This window comes from Ilyonectria robusta (assembly GCF_021365365.1).
Source record: "Ilyonectria robusta strain PMI_751 chromosome Unknown BGZ61scaffold_30, whole genome shotgun sequence".
In the NCBI taxonomy this organism is placed as follows: domain Eukaryota; kingdom Fungi; phylum Ascomycota; class Sordariomycetes; order Hypocreales; family Nectriaceae; genus Ilyonectria; species Ilyonectria robusta.
Genome location: NW_025764464.1, coordinates 61,540 through 81,768, shown reverse-complemented (window position 1 = coordinate 81,768; position 20,229 = coordinate 61,540). Strand labels below are relative to the sequence as shown.

At 47.4% G+C, this 20,229-nt stretch overlaps 2 protein-coding genes across 2 annotated transcripts; one reads left to right on the top strand and one right to left on the bottom strand.

Annotated features, from left to right (window-relative positions):
* Positions 1 to 14,158: 14,158 nt before the first annotated feature.
* On the bottom strand, positions 14,159 to 14,833 carry BGZ61DRAFT_484404 (uncharacterized protein; the record flags this gene model as incomplete). Its single annotated transcript, XM_046249606.1, has 1 exon — positions 14,159 to 14,833. The coding sequence occupies one exon, from the start codon at positions 14,831 to 14,833 to the stop codon at positions 14,159 to 14,161; it is 675 nt and encodes a 224-aa protein (XP_046097233.1).
* Positions 14,834 to 17,328: 2,495 nt separating this feature from the next.
* On the top strand, positions 17,329 to 18,498 carry BGZ61DRAFT_366828 (uncharacterized protein; the record flags this gene model as incomplete). Its single annotated transcript, XM_046241721.1, has 2 exons — positions 17,329 to 18,179; positions 18,249 to 18,498. 2 exons carry the CDS (start codon positions 17,329 to 17,331, stop codon positions 18,496 to 18,498), a joined length of 1,101 nt encoding a protein of 366 aa, XP_046097232.1.
* Positions 18,499 to 20,229: the final 1,731 nt, after the last annotated feature.

Below are 20,229 nucleotides of genomic sequence, written 5' to 3'. Positions count from 1 at the left end.
CCGCCTTGACGAAATCGTCTATATCCGCTATCCTGATGGATTTCATCGTCCCGGTTGGCTGTTATTACTAAAGAAAGCCCTGTACGGGCTCCGCAGATCTCCCTTGCTTTAGCAACAAGACCTCTTGCAGACCTTCCAGCAGCTAGGTCTGACTCAAGTCAACGAAGACCCCTGTATCTGCAACAACAGCTGGATTACAGTCTTCTTCTTCGTGGATGACATCGTCTTGCTGTACCGAACTGCAGACCAGCTAGCCGCCGAGCAGCTGATCCAGCAGCTGAAAACGCGGTATCGAATGCAGGACCTAGGCAACCTAACCTGGTTCCTAGGGATCCGGATCCTAAGGGACAGACCGGCTAGAAAGCTGTGGCTCTGTCAGGACTCTTTTATCGAGAAAATAGCGGCCAAATTCAACATCATCCTCAAGGAAAGCTTCAAAGGAAATCCTCTGCCGACTAACAACCTGTCCGCAAGCCCGATTCAGGCTACGCTAGCCCAAATCCTCTTCTTCCAGCAAAAGGTCGGCTCTATCAACTATATCGCGGTTATTACTAGGCCCGACATAGCAAAGGCAGCCTCAAAGCTGGCCGAGTACCTCACCAACCCCTCAGAGCATCACCAACGGATCGCAGCCGGCGTCATCAGTTACCTCTACGCAACACGATATCTAGCGATTCAATTTGACGGCAGGGACCCTAGCCCTAGGGACCCGGACCTTCCTAGCAACCCTGACTTTCCTAGCTCTTCCAAGACAACGGTTACGGCCCAAATCAGCAGCGACCTTCAAATCGCATCAGACGCAAGCTTCGCGGATGATCGGATAAGCCGGAAATCGTCCCAGGGATCAATCTTATCCCTCTTTGGCGGACCTATCAGCTGGAAAGCCGGGAAACAGGATACAGTCACAACCTCATCAACAGAAGCCGAGCTCCTTGCCTTCACACACACAGCTAAGGAAGCCCTAGCTACACAACGGCTGTTCCAACAGCTAGGACTTCAGCTAGACCAGCAGCTGGAAATTAAGTGTGATAACCAACAGACTATCCGGCTCGTGACCCTCGAGACCCCTAGGATCAAGACCGCCCTCAGGCATGTTGACATCCACAGCTGCTGGGCTAGACAGGGATATCTAAAGCGGCTCTTCAAGATCAAATACACACCAACAGCTCAAATGCTAGCTAACAGGCTAACCAAAGCCTTACCGGGCCAGAAATTCAAAGACTTCGTCCGGCAGCTAGGTCTTGTTGACATCAGAGCTATAATCGACTCACAGATTAATTCAGATACCGAAGACTAGCTATTCTTCTATTTTCTTCTATTTTCTATTGTAGTTTCCTACTATCTAAAGCTATCTAACAGTCCCTCTCAACAGGGCAAAATTTAGCTATCTCAGCTATCCCTCCAACAGGGATTCCTTTCAGGATAACAGCTTGAATACCTTCAAGCTGGGGGGGTATGTCACATTTTGGGGTTATTTCCTAGACAACGCGACTTTCCCTTCTTCCTCAGACCACATCGCCGGCCCTGTAACCACAATCCCGGGCCCCGGGACCCACAGGGCCCCGGCCCCTGTGCGGCGGCGACGGACTGCCGCCTCCGGCAGCAGCCGTCTTCATCATGTATAAAAGACGGGCTCTAGGCCCGTCCCTTAGCTAGAAATCAAGAGCTTTCATTATCATCAATATGATCCTATCCATTCAGTGTGACAGTTAATACTGATAGTTACATTAGTAGCAAGCACGATAGTGAAACTCGTGCTAAGGGGAAATAATAAGTCTGCTTATGCTTGGTATCCAAAATCGCGTATGAGAATAACTGGAACCTTATATACTTCGCCGTCACTATCTTCATCGGTGAAAACATCAGGCTCCCGCAGCACCCACTCCAGTGCGTAGGGGTGTACTTTGCCAGTGAAATGGAACCACTGATTCTCCCACTCCGATTCAACAATCTGCTGGTTATAGACAGAGAGGTTAAGACTAAAGTAAATTGGTAGTGGATCAGGGGATCGATACCCTTCAGAATGCAGCGCAGAATATTCAGGCAGTATTATATAGGGAGGGGGTAGAAGAAAAACCCTGCTAAGAGCTTCAATATTAAGGCTCTTTATAAGTTATTCATCTGATATAGGAAACTGCATTAGGGTATCCGGCTGACTAAAAAGAACATAGTTATATTACTACTAAGGTTTTTCTGAGAGTTATAAGGTATGCGCGGAGGGAAATAGCTGCTAAGAGTGGAAGTTAAGGTAGAATTTGAGGTAGAAGTAGATGAAGATATAATATATTAAACTAGCAAATATTTTTAAAAAAAAAAAAAAAAGAAAAAAAGAGAGCAGTTAAGATTACAACTTTATAAGAAAGAGAGAGTAATTATAAGATAAGGCTGTAAGATTAGCATGTAAATGTACAGAATAAAGAAGAAATATATATGATATTTATAATCGATTAAATAATATAGTATATAAAATGCAAAGATTAATACCACTTAATAAAGATACTATATTTTATTGTGCAGAGAGGATATGGTATTACTAATCTCTATCTAACATTTTCAGCTAAAAGCTACTATCCCTGCTAATATAGATACTTATATAATTAAATTAATTAATTAAAATAGATAGTAAATAGATCTGCTTTTTCCATAAGTATAAAGAATTGGCTAAAATATCAGTATATATCGCTGATTGTAGTAAAGTATCTTAAGGTAAGAACCTTAATACCTATTAAGTAGATACTTATATAGCGGAATTAATTAATTAATGTAGCTGTTAAATAGAATTGCTTCTTCTATAATTACAAAAAACTAACTAAGAAATTAATACATAAAAAAATAAAGAAAAAAAGAAAGTATAAGTACTGAGCAGTATTTAATAGATAGATAAAATAACGTAGTGTATATTATATTAATTATATAAGTACCTATTGATATTACTATTATAACGAAAGAGAGTAAAGGGATATTTTAATCTATTAGTATATTAATACTACAGCAGCTATATAAATAAGAGGGTGGAGGAGTATAACACTATATTAGTATACCGGTATAATAGTATTCCGACTAGATAATAAGATAAATAATTAAGCCCGATATTATTAATGTTATAAGACTAAGAGGGTGGAGGAGTATAATACTCTATTAGTATACCGGTATGATAATGCTCCGAGTTAGATAATAGGATAAATAATCAAGCCCGAAGTTAATTATTATAAAAGTAATAGGGTAGAGGAATATAATACTTTATTGGTATACAGGCGTGATAATACTCCGAGTAGATAACGGGATAATTAATTAAGTCCGATATTGGGATAAAATTGGAAGAGTAAAGAAAACTATAGTAGGATAGATATATTATTTATTAATAGGTAGGTTAAGATAATAATAATAGATGATATTATTATATAGTTTAATAGATATAATAGAAATAAAGATAATATAGAAATACCGGAATAGAATTGGATTAAGAGCAGAATAGAGCCAGCTAGTATGGGAGAATTAAAATCTGCCCCAGAATATACCAATTACAAAATAACATTATAAATAGTATTAACCTTTATTGTTTATATTTATAATACTATTTAGCTTAATACATATAATTACACACCCTAAGAATATTTATATATATATAATCTTGTAATGGATTTGTTATTATCTGCTCTACTTAAAAGGTTGCGTAGTTAAATACCTGCTAGCACAGTTAGCAGTCTCGGGCTGAAGATATATAATGATATTTTTAGTGCGGCAAATTGGAATATAAATACAGCACTAAGAGAATTATATTCTACTGTCTAACTAAGCATATCTGCTCGTGTTCTGAATATCCAGCCTGTGGGCCTGGTATTAAGGAAGTCACACTCTCCTATCCAACCGAGTACACCTGGTAATATTCCAGAAACCGTACCTATAGACCCGGCACTAGAGGGATTACAATTAACCGGCCAATCAAGCAAACCAGGCAATTACTAATAATACTAATTAAGTGTAAATTAAATCGATAATACCAATGTGTAAATACAGGCGGCAGGAAACTAGATAAGCCGGCTACTACCAGGGAGCACGATGCCAATACAAGTGCCTCTAAGAAATAGAGGCAGACCGCAAGGTTCTTATATACTAAGGCGGAAAGATGTTCGACAAGGAAATTGGGTGCAGGAATATCAGCTAAGTGTATACCAAGCCCACACTATTAATACTTAAATACAGGGACCTGAAAGCTGGATGAGTCGACTGCCGCTAAGGAGCACAATACCAATACAGGCGCCTCTAAGATTAAGAGGCAAACTGCGAACTTCTTGTGTATTAAGATGGAAAGATGCCTGGGAAAGAAACTGGCGGTAAAGGAGAGAAGCCTAATAAAAAAGACTACTAATTGCCGTTGGGATGCCCCCAGCCAGTTTCCAGTTGCTATCTAATGCTCTACGACATCAGAAAAGGAGGTTGCAATAAGCATATCAACTAAAACCTGTACCAGCGTAACCGCATATAGCACCAACCTACACACAAGCTGTAGAAGCAACTAACGCGAGCTAATATCACCCGCAAAATGCACTGGGTATGCAGTAATATATAAGCACTCTAAGCTTTTCAGATATGGATTAATATGGCCAATAACAACTTGGCGCTAAGCGTAAGGCTGACTAACACAGACAAGAATAAAATAAAAGGCAAAATCGAAGATGGGTTAAGAATAGTAACCTTAAAGAGCAAACCCAGGTATTAGAGAGGGCTATTAAGCATCTAGAAGATAAATTTACAGAAAAGGAGAGAATATCCTATATAAAGGATTGGCGTAAGCCAGTCCCCCGTGAGAGGAATATATCCACAGTCATGGACTTTTATTAAGTATTTTACAACATGGACACCCTACCTATATACATATGTATGATATACTATCAGAAAATCAGCACGATAGAGATAAAAGAGCTTAGCTGGGAAAAGTAGATAAATAGCGCAGCGATGAATAGCTGCCTCATATATTCATATCCAGATTGCTTCCCTATTAGCAAGGCTATACCGAGCTGCAAAAACTGTACTATAAAGATCCGCGAATACAATATAGCGCGGGGCGGGAACTTGCATCAAGTACTTAGTTGCAAGCATATATACCCGGATGCTCTTCGAGATTTGACTTTGGTTGAGGAGAAGCTGATTGCACTCAACACCCATTTCGGCTTCGTTATAAGAATTAAAGTGATAATAAGCACTAAACAGAGTACGGCATATGCACGGTATGTAAAGAGTTATATAACTGTATTTTCAAATAGTATTCAAGACTTGGTTACTATAGTACTACTATATCCGCTTCTACAATTTTTGGAGGATATCTATATATCCTGGTATGGGCCGCAGAGACCAGCCCCCAGCGATCTATCTAAGTTGCTCTCAGTCCGGAGAGGAGCTGTGGAATGGGCGTTGCTTTGGCTAAAAGAATTTAACCCCTACTATCGGCATATCCAAATCGACAAAGCCGAGTTGGATAGTTAGGGAGAGCCAGCGCATAGAGTTCCGAGCCAGATTTATAACAGGATAGAAAGAGATAAACTATCAGTATAGGGGGGGACGCAAATAGCATATATCGTGCCCCCGGCAGAATGTAGAATAGATGATACTGAGCCCCAGTTACTTGAATAGATTGTGGACAGGCTAGGCAGAGTGTATGATGAGAATGATGTAAGTTACGACGAGGATCGGCAGCTCTATAACGAGTGCAGTCGGGAGGAGCTTGAGTATGAGGGTATGGGAAGCTTTCTTGATAAGATTCTTGTATCTGGTATATTTCCACTGGATACAGCACCGCGAGTAACCGATGCCGATAAACTGCAATTTGCTATTGATACAATTAGAGGTGGATATACAAATGCGCAAACACAGCCGCCCAACCGGCCGATTGGAAGTGCGCAGGATTCGCACCTTCAGCTATATATTCATATTTCAAGAGGTAATGAGTTTGCAGATATCAATGATCTCTGGTATCTTGTAAAAGCATTTCCAATACTATTCCCCTTCAGCTTCGGTAGGCTACGGTGTAAGGAAGAGATGGAATCGGACCTGTGGAAGAACAGTCTTCAGCTTATAGGGTATATCCGTAATAGAGACAGTATTGGAGAGGGTGGAGAGGGTGGAGAGGATGCGACTTCGCCAACACGTAATCTCGGACTTTACGTATGGATGAAGAAAGTGCTGCAACGGTATGGTGGTCGCTTTGCTAATCATCCGGCGTTTTTATTCCTAGTATTCAATATAGAGGTTCGGTCTAGGAATAGAGGAGTAAGTATGGTGAGTGTGCGACGGAACAATTTTCCTGAAGTTGAGAGGATTATTCAGTCGTTAACACTAGAGAGACTGGCGGAAGTGTAAAAGGAGTTAGAGGCTGGCGGGAGCACCCGAGATGAAGATATCAAAAAGCTCCTGCGATACATCTCATACTTTGGCCACAAACAGGCCATGTCGCAGGAGTCGCGGCTAGCTATGCGCAGAAAGATTAAAGCGCTTATTATCAGATACGGTCTACCGGCGATTTGGTTTATGCTGAACCCTAATGATATCACGAACCCGGTAAAACTACGTCTGGCAGCATACTGAAAGGAGGACAGTAATGCCGCGGAAGTAACTCTGCTTCGGGCCCTTCAGGATAGGTATGAGAGAGTGAAGCTGGCGATAACTAACCCTATAAGCTCTGCCATCTTCTTCCACTGCGAAGTAGAGATGTTCTTTGAGTATTATGTTAAGGTTGGGGAGGAATCTGTGTTTGGTTAGATTGGATAGTATTTTGGCGCTGTCGAGACTAACGAATGCGGTGCTCTTTATATCTATAGTTTGCTATGGCTTGAAGGGAACTTGGAGCTCGGGGAGTTTATTGGTGCTCGTGGAAACGGGGAGGATGATGAGAGTGCGGCGATGGAACGGGAAGGAATCCTGAGATATGTTGATTCTGTCTTTACGGAGGTATATGCATCTATATATCCACGTAACTAAAAGCCAACGTAGGTCGGAAGCTAAACTATTATCTAGGATCTGGACGAATCTGCTGCTTTTAGTGAGGAGAGCGAGATTAGGGTAGTTTACGACAATATATCCTACTTGATGATTGATACGGGGCGCTTCTCTGAATAGTTTGACGATAAAGCCTACTTTTATGCAGGCAGGGTCCAGATATATGTCTATACCGCAACTTGTGTTAAATACTCTCATATCAAGGAGGGAGAAAAGAAGCCTATATATCGATTCTATATGCCTTAGAAGCTCTTTATAAAAAGCCAATTTGGTGCGGATGGTATAGTTCGGCTCTAATACTTACATTCTATGATTAACTGATGGAGCAAGCTAATAGCAGTTGGGTTGCAGTACAATCACAACATCTCCTTTATTAGAACCCAAAGTAAGACTATGGCGCTGATATACTACTTGACAAATTACGCTATAAAGATCTAAGATCCGATCTGGAAGAGAGTGGCTATAGCAGCAGAGCTCTTTCTGAATATCAGTATAACTAGTGCTATTAGGCTAGGTGTAATAACTGCAAACTATAAAGCCAAGGCAAATATAAACTGCTAGTATCTAATGAAAATCGCTAATAGAATATTTACCGAGTGGCTGTTATTATAGGTAGAGGTAATTGTATACTTCCTAGATTACCTAAGTAAGTTCTCGAGTACTAAATAATAGTTATATGTAAATATAATAATAATATACTGGGCAATACTCTAACGCTAGCTATATCTCTAGTAATACAGTAACACTTTAGGCAACGACGATAATCGACCTATTAAGAATATAGGTAATAATAGCAACGGCAACGACGCGGAAGCTAGCGTAGAAAGGGTCTTGGTGGGAAGTAATAGTAAGAAGCTACTATATATTGAAGCCTACTACTACCGTGGAGAGGTGCTGCAGATATTATGCTTCTATGACTATATGTTGCTTGTTATATTATAAAAGAGGATAGATTTATTTTTAAGGAGTTGGTAAAGATAGAATTTGAAAGGAACTGGAAGCCGGGAAGGGACTGGGTGCAGGTTCTAAGACCCCCGGGGAAGTATGCAGTGCTGTATATTAACGGGTTTCTCGATATGGACTTTAATATCGATATAAATGCAGATAGATATTGCAGGTAAGCACAAGCATAGGGCAGATGGGATGGATAAACGAGGAGCATACACTAATATTAGCACCAGAGCTGCAGTACAGCACCTGCACTCTTTGTGCATGGAGAAGTTCACTACAGCAGCATCAGGCGATATTAATGAAATCTGGGAACACTGGAGACGGCGACTCCCCAAAAGACTCCAGACTATCGCAGGCAACATCCAGCTCTTGAAGCGATCAGCGGAAGATGCGCGGCGAGATGCAAAGCAGTGGGCGGCTGCGGGGGACGACGCCGTTTTGGATGATATCGACGCTATGGGGTATGATTCCAAGATCCTACAGGCCCAGTAAAAGCATATCGCCCAGACCAGGTTGGCCAGCTTGGCCGATTGATTGAGACAGTACGAGGTGCTACAGGCCCCTAACCAGGTGACCGCTGGTTCAGGAGCATCTTTTGCAGATGCTAGATCAGCTCCGCGAAGCCCAAGCAGATATCACCGACTTTGCGGATGATGTCGAGACTGTCGCTTCCGCAGAGAACCCAGCGCAGTACCAGCCAACCATGGTAGCCAAGAGCGAGCTCCCAACGCAACGTCAGCTTAGAGGAATTAAGAGCAAGCAGGATCAAGCTGACAAGGAAATTGTGAAAAGAATCCGAGGCTCTGATGGAGTTCAGATTACGCAGAACACAGCTGCCGGCGCAGAAGCATCACTGGACCATACCTTCGCGGGTGCGGGAGAAGATATTATAGAAATGTCAGAAACAGACACCCGGAACACTCAGAGATCCAGTGCCAGGGTCGCCTTTGGACCGTCGACAACATTCCTCCAAGCCGGTCGGGAGATTGCAAGGAGGTTTACCTTGAACGAGCGGCAGGAAATCGCCTTCCTTTTAGTGTGTCGCCATCTCGATACCATCCCGGATGAAGATAACAGCGATAATTTTGATAGCAGTAATGTCGAGAACAATGATAACGCACAACTATGCGAGTTCCTGGGTGGGGAGGGCGGCACCGGGAAGTCCAGGGTCATCGAGGCGTTGGCGGAATTGTTCGCTAGCAAAGACATATCGCACAGGCTGCTTATGACCGCGACATCGGGGGCCGCAGCAGCGCGGATCAACGGTGTGACTATTCACTCCGCCTGTGGGATGCAACCCAACGCATCCGGCAGCAATGCCGACGATGGCAGCACGGTAACCTACGTGGACGGCGATGCTCGAAGAAGATGGAGCGAAAAGTGGCTGCTCATCATTGACGAGGTGAGCATGCTGGGCCTCCAGACGCTCTCAGACATCAACAAGCGACTTTGCGCCTCCCGAGGATCGAATCAAGATTTTGGCGGCATCCCAGTGGTGCTACTATCAGGAGATTTCCACCAGTTCCGCCCAGTGCAAAACAAGTCGCTATTGACGCCATGGTCTGCCCTCAGGATTGCGGACGAAATGAGGGCGCACGCACTCTGGGCTGGATTTACCACCGTCATTATGCTCACCGAACAGGTGCGCGCAGCGGGGGACCCGCAGCTGCAGCGGCTGCTGACTCGGATCCGGCAGGGGCAGCAAGACGAGTCCGACATGGAGCTTCTTAATAGCCGGTGCTTTCAGGAAGGCCGAGCCATACCATGGAGCAAGGGCATTGCAGTAGTTACACCCCTTAACAGCACTAGATGGAGCCTGAACATGGATGCGGTCTTGGCCTTCCAGAGGCACCACCAGAAGCCAGTCCGGATATTTCTACCCCAGCACCGTTGGGGTAAACCCAGTATATCACCGGTAACGGAGGAAGAAGCTACGCTCATGGCCAGCGTCGGAGATGACAGCAAGATCTGTGTGCCAGCCACGTTCATGTTCGTGCCTGGCATGCCGGTGGTGGTGACCAAGAATATGAACCCAGGCCTCAAGCTCGTAAACGGGGCCAAGTACAAAGCACTGGAAGTTATACCAGACGCCAAGAGATTCCCAGGGTATCAACTCGCCCCGAACATTATCCTCCACTTTGGACCACCTGCCGGCATCATCCTGTCGTCCGAGTCAACCAAGAAGTTCAAGTTTGATGACATGCCACCCGGCACGATCCTGCTTACTCCAACAAGTGCCCAAATACCCATTGAGAAGAAGAAGAGGGCCAAGAGGAGGCCTTGGCAGAGGCACGAAGTGAGCCGCCGAGGACTTCCCTGCACTGCAGCGTTCGCATGCACCGATTACAAAATCCAAGGCGAAACCCTCCTCGAGATTGCGCTGGAGCTGCGAGGAACCGGAACAAAGTTGAATACCACAACTGGACAACTCGAGCCAGGAAAGTGCGATCCGTACAGCCTGTATGTGCAGCTATCGCGGTGCACATCGCTTGATGGTATTATGTTGCTGTCAAAGGCACGGGTGCAGGACATAGTCGGGAATAAAATACCACAGGAAATGTTTGATGGCGAGGTTAGGCTGGAACAGTTGTGCGAGAGGACAGTAAATGAGGCCCGATTATCATTGTTGTTATATCCTTCTGCACAATACTAGCAGTAGCGTAATTTAGAAAATAGGTTTCTTACATATAAATAGAAGTAGAAGGATAGAAGACAAATATATATTATAATCAGATAACTTACATATTAAATTTTTAGATCCAAATCAACTTCATACATTACACCTAACTCAAGCAGAAGAGAAAATCTCATAAAATATAAGGACAAGAGCAATAATGCTATCACAAACCGAGTTCCCACGTGCATTTTCACGTGTCTCTTAACAAGAAACCCTCAAAAGGAGACTCCTTTACACTTAATCTCAGAGAGCGAATGAGAATTCACATATGCGCATTGCCAAATGAGGAAGAGAAGATTGGCACCTCTGGGGCCATTCGGATGGGGTTAATCCGGACCAACAGGAGGTGCAGTCGCGCTTACTAATCCGGTAATTTTGCAGGGGGGGGTGGCCAAATTTCGGGGGTGAAAAATCCCAGAGCTTAAGAAGACCTTTCGTACCGAAAGGCACCTGGGGCCCGACGAGCCCCGAATGGCCTCGGCACTCCCAGGACCGTCGCACAGGAAAACCCATAAAATACAGTATTTCAAGTAAATCAAGTTTGAGGCATTATAAACTTACTTACTTGAAATATATTGGGCCGTCAACTTACTTGACTTACTTGAAATACTTGACTTGATACTTGAATTGAGGTCAGCGCTGCTTTACCAACGTGCCGCACTGGTCCTTCCTAAATCTGACCGCACTGTATTGGGCCATCTTCCGGCGCTGGATGCATCTCCGTCGGGACGCCGGCGTAGAAACAGACTTAGAGGAGCCTCCTGAGGCGGTGCAGCTTAGGGAAGGCGGGCGTACCTTATTGTACTTGGACGCTTATGCCTGCAGAGGTCAAGTTCTGAGATCTCTGTGCCTCTATGACTATATGTCGATGATTAACTTGGTGCGTCGCAGTGACCGAATGAGGATGAAACCCACATATCTCTTGAGGGATCCTCTCCCGAATGCCACGGCTGGCTGCAAGAACTTTGGCGACCTCACGAATACGCCGTGCCCATCTTTCAAGGATACATCAGCAACGACCACGAAGACGAGCACCTAGTATATTTCAAACGGTACGCTCCAGAGTCTATGCTACCGACTCCGAGTCCGGTTCTGACCTTCTGCCTAGCAACTCTGTCCTCCATTTGGCCTTGTTCGTACCTTGGGAAGACTTCCTTTCCGAGACACGCGGCGATATCACCGATATATGGTTAACCTATGAAGCTTCTCTCTGCGGCCGGCTGCGTTTCCACGTCTCGAACATCTCCCTCCTCAGCAAATCAGCCGAAGACGCGCGCAAAGACGCAAAGCTCTGGGCCAGCCGCTCGGAGGGCGACGATACGGTTGACGTTGAGTTCCCTCTCGATGAAGGCGACTGTAGTCAGTGTAGTGAAGAGTCGGCAACGACGGCCAAGCATCACCAAAACTATACAGCTCTCCTCCGGGCTCTGCACAATGCCGTGCGAGACTCCGACGCTACGAGGGACTCCCCAGTATTGCGGAGCCTGATCCGGGACCTGTGCCAAGAGAACCCGGCTGAAGAGGGTCGGCCTTTTGTCCCACGTCAAGAAGGTTTTTATCAGCAAATTCGCCGTAACCAGGATAGCTCCTTATACCAGCATCCGAATCTTTCTGGGGAGGATGTTCGGGCCGCGGCAAAGGCCCAGGACATGCTGCATCTCCGAATGCTCGATGAGATGGAGAGCGGTCTCCAATGTGGCACAACTTCCACGGGTAACGCCGACATCGACGATCTGCTTGTTCGGCATTGTGACACAGAGATTCCCATTCCCAGGCAAGATGAAGACCCAGTCATACAAGGTCCTGGAATATTTCTCGATGTAGGCCTCACCAAAAGCTTTGTGGAGATGGGGCATCTTGCCGCCTCCAGCTATACGCTCAACTATCTGCAAAGTATGGCTCTTCAGCTGGTGTGCAGCTTCTTGGACAAGTACGCTGCCAGCCCTGACTCCGCTGGTCAACATCTTCAGTACATTGGAGGACCAGGCGGTACTGGAAAATCCAGGATCGTCGATGCCTTGCGCTACGTATTCGCGGCCAGAGGTCAGCCACACCATCTTCAGATTACCGGCACGTCAGGCAGTGCGGCAGCCCAGATCGGCGGGACGACACTCCATTCGGCCTGCGGACTGGATACTCATCGCTCTCACAATGCACGGCCTCCAACATTCTCGGAAGCTAAAAAATGCACGTGGAAGCAGAAGCTAGCCCTCGTGATTGACGAAGTTAGCATGCTTGGGGGAGCAACTCTGTTCAACGCCAGCTGCCACCTCCAGTCGCTCCGCGACTGCCCCGATAAGCCATTTGGCGGGATTCCCGTTGTTCTCTTGATGGGGGATTTCTATCAGTTCGCCCCAGTGCTAGAGACAAGCCTCCTGGTGAACCGAATCGTGGATCCCGCTTTCGCCGCCCCCCTTGGACAAGCGACTATTTCCCACCACCGTGGCTACAGTCTGTGGCTGATGTTCAACACTGTCGTTCTTCTCGAGGAGCAAGTCCGAGCACGAGACGATCCTCAGCTAGGCGCTCTTCTGGACAGAGTACGGGCTGGGGTCCAGACACAGCAAGACCTTGACCTGCTCAACACGAAGCTCGTGGACCGCTCCCAAATCACCTTCAAGGATGGCTTGCGCGCCATAACACCGCTCAACCGAAACCGATGGAGCCTCAACATGGAAGCTGTGGCAGACTGGGCCCGGTTTAACAAGAGACATATCTCTATCTTCGTCTCGACCCACACCTGGCGGAGTAGAACCCTATCTCAGAATGAGATCGCCCAGACTATAGAACAAGGAGACGATTCCAACTGCAAGGTCCCTGGTATCTTTTTCTATGCCCAGGTGATGCCTGTAGTAGTCAACAAAAATATATATACCGGCTTGAAGATTGTGAATGGCGCTGAGCTTGCCGCTGCGGACGTCATCCCCGATCCGAAATCCCCAGGCTATCATCTTGCGGACGACGTTACCATCCACTTTGGCCCACCACTGGGCATATTATTACAGTCGCGAGAGACAAAGGATTTAGCTGTCCCAGCCCTCCCAACGGGGACAGTGCTCATCCGACCTGTCTCACACACCCTCAATCCAGCCAACTCCCACTTCAGGTTCCTATCGGGGAAATGCACTCGCCGGGGATTGCCGGTTGTCCCGGCCTTTGTCCTCACTGACTATAAAGCCCAAAGCAAGACGTTTGTGGTAGTACTCTTGGAGCTGCAAGGAAATCGTATGACCAATTGCCAACCTTCTAAATGCGACTTTACTAGTCTCTATGTGCAGCTGTCCAGGTGTAGGACACTACAAGGCATCAAGCTTCTCAGTCCCGTACGACACCAGGATTTCATCGGGAATAAGCTGGACCAGAGTATAGTTGATGGCATGCAGAGGTTGACAGATCTAGCAGCAGAAACGAGACGGATATTTGAAAGTCAGCGAAGCCATGCGTAGGACAGCGTGAGATACCATCCAAAAGATCGCCCGACGGCGAGACACAACGTTTCTGTTATTCAGGACACACGCCTAGGGCAAATTACGACCCCTACATCTCATAAGGCGACCTCACTGCCCGCCAATCATCCGGATCCTTCTCGCCTCCATTCCCCGGCCGGAACTCCTTCTGTTCCTCACAATAATCTTTCCACCACTCTTCGAAGGCCTCTCTATTGTACAGACTTCTCGGCGCGCCTTCTCCCTCGCCGAAGAGGTCCAGAATGCGGTCACAGTACATCCACACGCCCTCGAGATGGTGCGGCAGCAACGGCTTCATGTCCTTGCGCGCGACCACCACGGTGCCGACATATGACCGCCACTCCGGGGACGCAAACCCGGTCTCGGCGTCGATATTGAGATACGTGGCGATCTGGTTGTCGAGGTCGGCCCGGTTTGCGGACTGAGTGCCTACGCGGTAGAGGGCCAGCGGGACCTCGATAAGTCCTGGGACAGGAGGCACGGGCTGCGAGAAGACGGGATGATCTGCCTGGATCGTCGTGGCGGACCAAGGCGCGAATTTCAGTCTCTCAACGTCGCACCGGACGATGACGGCTTGGATGGACCCCGACGCGCTGTGTGCTGCCGTCGATGCCGGCGCAGCCGACTGGGGGGTGGCTGGAGCAGGTGCTGGGTTCGCTTCGACCGGAGGCACCTGCTGAGTGGGGGTTTGTGGCTCAGAATCGGTGTCTATGTTGTCCCATTTGGAGTAATCGATTGGCGCCATGGAGAGTGGCTCAGTACTACGACCTGAGGAAGATCAGGCGGTCAAAGAAATAAAGATAAAGATTTAATGTATATTTGCTATTTCGGAAGCTTTCAGTTTTGTTAGGAGAATTGATGAGTCAAGTTCTTAAAGTTCCAATGGTATCGAATCCTACGTCACATGGCAGATAAGGTTCTGTGCTGTAAGCCACAGTGATGCGAAACGAAAAACCTTCGTCCTTTACTCACCTCCCAAAGGACCACCTAACGCCGTATACCCTCAGTCAATATACCGAGCCGTCATCGAAGAGCCACAGGGAAATCAGAGGATCCGAGGGACGTTCCGAAAGGCATTGGCGGGCCCGCAGGGACCGGTCTCCTGTTAAAAGCTCACGTGAATCCCACGTGATTCTTAACAGAAAAATCCCAGCCAATGAAGACTTCTTTACACTTGATCTCGGGGGGGGAGGGTGAATTCGAGTTCATCCACATGTGCCAAATGAGAGTGGGAGGATTAGGACCATTAGAGGGACCCGGGTGTGGTATTAATCCGGGCCAACAAGAGGTGCAGTTGCGCTTCCGAATCGGGTAATCGCTTAATCCGGGGGTGAAAAATCCCAGAGCTTAAGAAGACCTTTCGTACCGAAAGGCATAGCCTAGCGCACCTGGCCCTATGAGGTTAGTCCTCCCGGGCGGAATAAATTTCATTCATTGCCTCCCCTCGGCAAAGCGTGCTTCAACCTTACCGTCACTTCTGTCACATTGTCAGACCAATCAGAGCCACCTAACCTTGACAACGCTGGAGAGTGTAATTTGACTTGACTGAAATCCCCAGATGCGGAAAGCCGGTTCCTTGGCCTCACAGCCAGGGAACCGGTTTGACACCTCAGGCCGCAAGGCCTTGTGGGTCGGAGCCCTTATGGCTCCGACCGTAGCTAGCTAGCTGAGAAATCATCAATCCTACATACCTTCACTTTGACCCTAGGTCCCTAGCCCTTCTCGTATCATCCCCGTAGCGACTCGACAAGGGGTCCATCTACGCAGTGCGGAAGCAAAAAAAAAGTATCTGATTTGAATGGAAAAGCCCCTGCCCATAAGAGATAGGACTATACCTCTCTCGTAGTTTTTCTCCGAGAGCTGCAAGCTGGGCCTCCGAACCACACAAGGGTTGGCTTGGATGGAGAATTATCCCTCGCTATAGTGAGACGTAGAGCGCGTTGCGGAGGTAGGAAAAAGGCACAATCTGGCCCTGACTGATCCTCTTAGCGAGATGGCCCTGTCTTGCGTTCACGGTGTTTTAGTCGGTAGTGTTGCATCGCCGTCTGTTCCGAGTTCTTGTCACATTCCGTCGGCTCCATTCAGGGTTGCAATCCACTCAACTTCAGGCCTCAGTTGAGTGGATTCAGGGGTGACACGTGGCGCCAAGGGGTTCGTGCACGAGTGCACGGATCACTAGGTGATGCTAAATCCACGGGAAGAGCCGTGGAATGGAGTGGATTGCAACCCTGGCTCCATTAGGAACATCTAGCATCCACTTCCAAGGTCCATCACCTCTATTCTATCACTTCTCCCGCACAGACGCGCCCGGACACATCTTCATAGGCTCGCTCGTTGCCCGAGCGCCCTTACAAGCCGGGGGAGAACATAGAGGATGCTCGCGTCAGATCTAGCCAACTCCCCAGTTCATGCAGGGCCTCGATCTGGCTTCTTGCTTGCGTGTGAGCCCTTTAGCTCCACAGATGCGTTCCCATACTCGTATGACGATATCAATCCCTCCAAAACATCAGGCTATGCGAGCAATAACTCGCCCACGGTGGGGCCACGCGCCTCTCGCTTGAACCGCCCTGCTTAAGCGACCCCATTCCACTCTAAAACCCCAGTGGGTTGATCAAACTGGCCTGCGGACGTTAGACTCTCACCTCTCCTCACCGGAGAGGTGGCATCAAAACCCTTAACTGCGCCGCATGCATACTCACTGTCCACTAAGTTAGAATTGTATAGAATGACAAAATAAGCCGGACAATACTACCCATTTTTTAAAATGGGGATTTCTGGCCCACTTTTTGACGAAGTTCCGGTTTTGACACCACCTCTCCGGTGAGGAGAGGTGAGAGTTTAACGTCCGCAGGCTAGATCAACCCACCGGGTAGACCACATCTCTCTATCTCGTTCCCTTTGTATGAGTACCACCATTTTGCAATCTACCAGGGTTGGATTTACGGCTTGAGTGTCTCAGTGTCCTCAGCATTTTCCTCCACTATTCATTCAATCTCGACGGTATATCTTCAAGGGGCGTCCGTCTTCGTGAATAAAAATCATTCTCGACAAGAATCACCACTAGGACTTACAGTAATTTGGATATGTGCAGCGGTTTGATGAGATTCCTTTCAGTCTTCTTCGGAACGGATCTTGAACATTCTTGCTTTACGTCTCTTTGTTGGACTCGAGGAATTCGCACACGACACTTACACAAACTACCTTACTCCTTCGTTCATACCCACAAAATCTCTCTTCACAATGGCACTTCAATTCAAGTCGGACTTCCGGTTCGATATGGACGGCAGCTTCAGCTTGTACAGTCAGCCCATGCCATACCCTTTCACCTCCACAAGCTTCTCCTCCGCCTCCTCTTCTTACGACCCTTTCACTCCTACACCTCGACACTCAACACCCCACGAGTTGTCGACCATGGAATTTGACAGCTCCTACAGCAACGGCTCTCACCGCGTTGAATTGGCTCTTCCCTCAACAATGGGCAATTTCATGTTTGGTCCTGTCGTCAAGTCGGAGCTAGAGCAGATGCCTTTCCCCGACACCCCACCCAACACTCCCATGAAGGGGGAGCTCACGAGCTTCAACTACACGGAGATGAACATGGAACAGAACGGCTCTATGGGTTCTCTAACACCATCGAACTCCTTTGGCATGTATGCCAGCTCTCCTGAGACTGTCATTGGCGCTACCTCCTTCATTATGACACCCACCCAGATGCTTTCGGGTTCCGAGGCCGCTGATACCTACTCGTCCTGGTCCTGCCCCAGCGACAGCCCGATCTCCTTCCCCCGAGAAGAGCAGTTTCCCGGCAACTACGAGGTGTTTGACATCGACCACCAGTCAATGTCTCCCTATCACATCCACGACCCGACTTCGCCAAAGCAGGTGCGAGCTCAGCGGAAGATGATGGTGAACCAGATTCAGCGCAAGACGACCGAGCTTCGGTATGCTCAGATCCGAACAACTAGGAAGCGATCCGTCAAGCCCGACTCTGCCCCTGTGGATGTGGTCCAGAGGGCCATGTGCAAGTGTGACTATCCCGGTTGCCACAAGGTGTTCCTACGTACAGAGCACCTCAAGCGACACAAGCAAACGTAAGTTTTTGGATATGTTCTAAACCTCATCATCGTCACCGAAGCCCATTGAACTAACAGATTATGCAGTTTTCACGGCGAGGGCCCCAACCGTTTCTCATGCGAGTTCTGCGGTAAAGATCGGTTCAACCGCCAGGACAACCTCAATAACCACCGCAAGCTTCACGCCCGACCCAACAGCCGCAACCGCGGCGTCGAGTTCATCCCTACCGCGGTGCCCGTTATCGAGGAAGAGGAACGCAGCCGGAAGAGACGAGCACCTCCCAAGGCCAAACAGCTCAAGAAGCGGGGTCTAGAGTACCAAGCAGGTGAGTTGTGAACAACGCTTTCACGGGTACCCTGCTTGAAGCCCGTGTCTTACCCTGGGGGAAGCTCCGAAAGAGAATTGAGCAGAGCGTAGACGACAAGAGGAGACAAGCAGGAAGCCGTCCGCGCCTATCTGTCTGGATACATTCACGCATACGTTTTACATACACAAACACCTAGCGGGAGCGGGGTGGGCAAACAAGAAATGGGACGAAAACAAAAGAAAAGCGCAAGCCAGAGCGTCATCTTGTTGCATAATTATATTTTGTTCCACACGTCTGAGTCCGTTGTCAAAGAGGGTTCAAGATGTTTATGGCTTTTGCTTTTCTTGCACTTCTGGGACGGTTGGTGACCATATTCATTCGCCGTTCTCATACGCCGCTTGAACCACGGAGCGCGGCTCGAACCAGTATCAATCTTACTTTTCGCCCTGAGAACCCATTTCACACGTTTCTCATTGTATTCTTGATGTTGAGAGTCTCTGGTGGTCGGGCATCACACAGGCAACTTTGATTGTGGGCGGGACGGGAGAAAGCGGAGGAAATCGCCTGGACGGCGGTAGGGGAGGAAACAGGGATCAATTGGAGGAACTAACCATTCTGAAATCCCAAAACAGTACTCTATTTGTACCAAAGTATCAAGCTTGTAATCTAGGCAATAATCTTTTACGTTTTTTTTTTTTTTTTTTTTTTAAAAAAAAAAAAAAAAACCTGCAGAGGGCGCAAAGGCCAAAGGGTGGTGGTTGGGCGGAGGGGAAGAAGCAGGGAGGCTGGGGGAGGAAGATGACAAAACCCGCCCAATTCGGAGCTATTCCTTGTTTTGGTATGATTCCCACTTATTGTTTTGAATCAAGTCCCACTTATTGTTTTAATTAGGTCCCACTTGCAGTGGTCTCACGACCCATTAGATATAGGGCATGGGACATAATTTTTAAGTCATCATATCCGCGGAGATCAATGTTTGGCTTCGGATTACTTGGTGGGTTTCAAAATCGGCCATCCCCTGGCCTTCATACCCCACGTGGGGGGGTGAATTGACTAGCAAAAAGAGGGGTTGATTCGCAAAAAGAAGGTACGTCCGAGCCCACCAAAGACCACATAGATGTGAATGTCACTTCATTTTGAGCATGGCTTCCCGTATTTGCAAGTGGACTTTTGGATACGTAATTAAGGATGCATCACAAGCCTTGAAATGACAGCTAAGGAGTCCAGGTTTTAGCACGCAAATAAGAGGTTATTCAGATATCTAATTGATCATTGAGAACCAAGGCTAATTACAGTTCCCCAAGGTCATCTTCGCCCTTAATAACAATAAATTCCTCAGCACTGCTGTCACCCTCGATCTCTTCTGTAACTTCAAGTCCATCCACTTCATAATTTAGTAAAAAGGCTTTCTTCTTACGGCGCTCTTGCTCTTCAAATACAATGAATCTCATCGCCTCGCCAATAACTTCAGTGTCATAAACAGGCGGCCACGGCATAACTGACTGCCAGTCTAAAAGCAGTTTGTTCTTGTTAGATTGGATCATGTACAGAGCATCTGATCGGGTGGTCACGACGTGACCACCCGGGGTCGCCGACCCGTTGCCGGGTACAGCCCGAATAGGAAGGCGGTCAGGGAAGCCTATAACCCCTGACCAACGCCGAGATAGCCCAGTTAAGAACACAGGCAATACACAGTGATCAACGGCTAAGTTATCTGAGTGCCACGCTAGCTTTCCGACAGTTCTTCTCGTGAAGCTCAC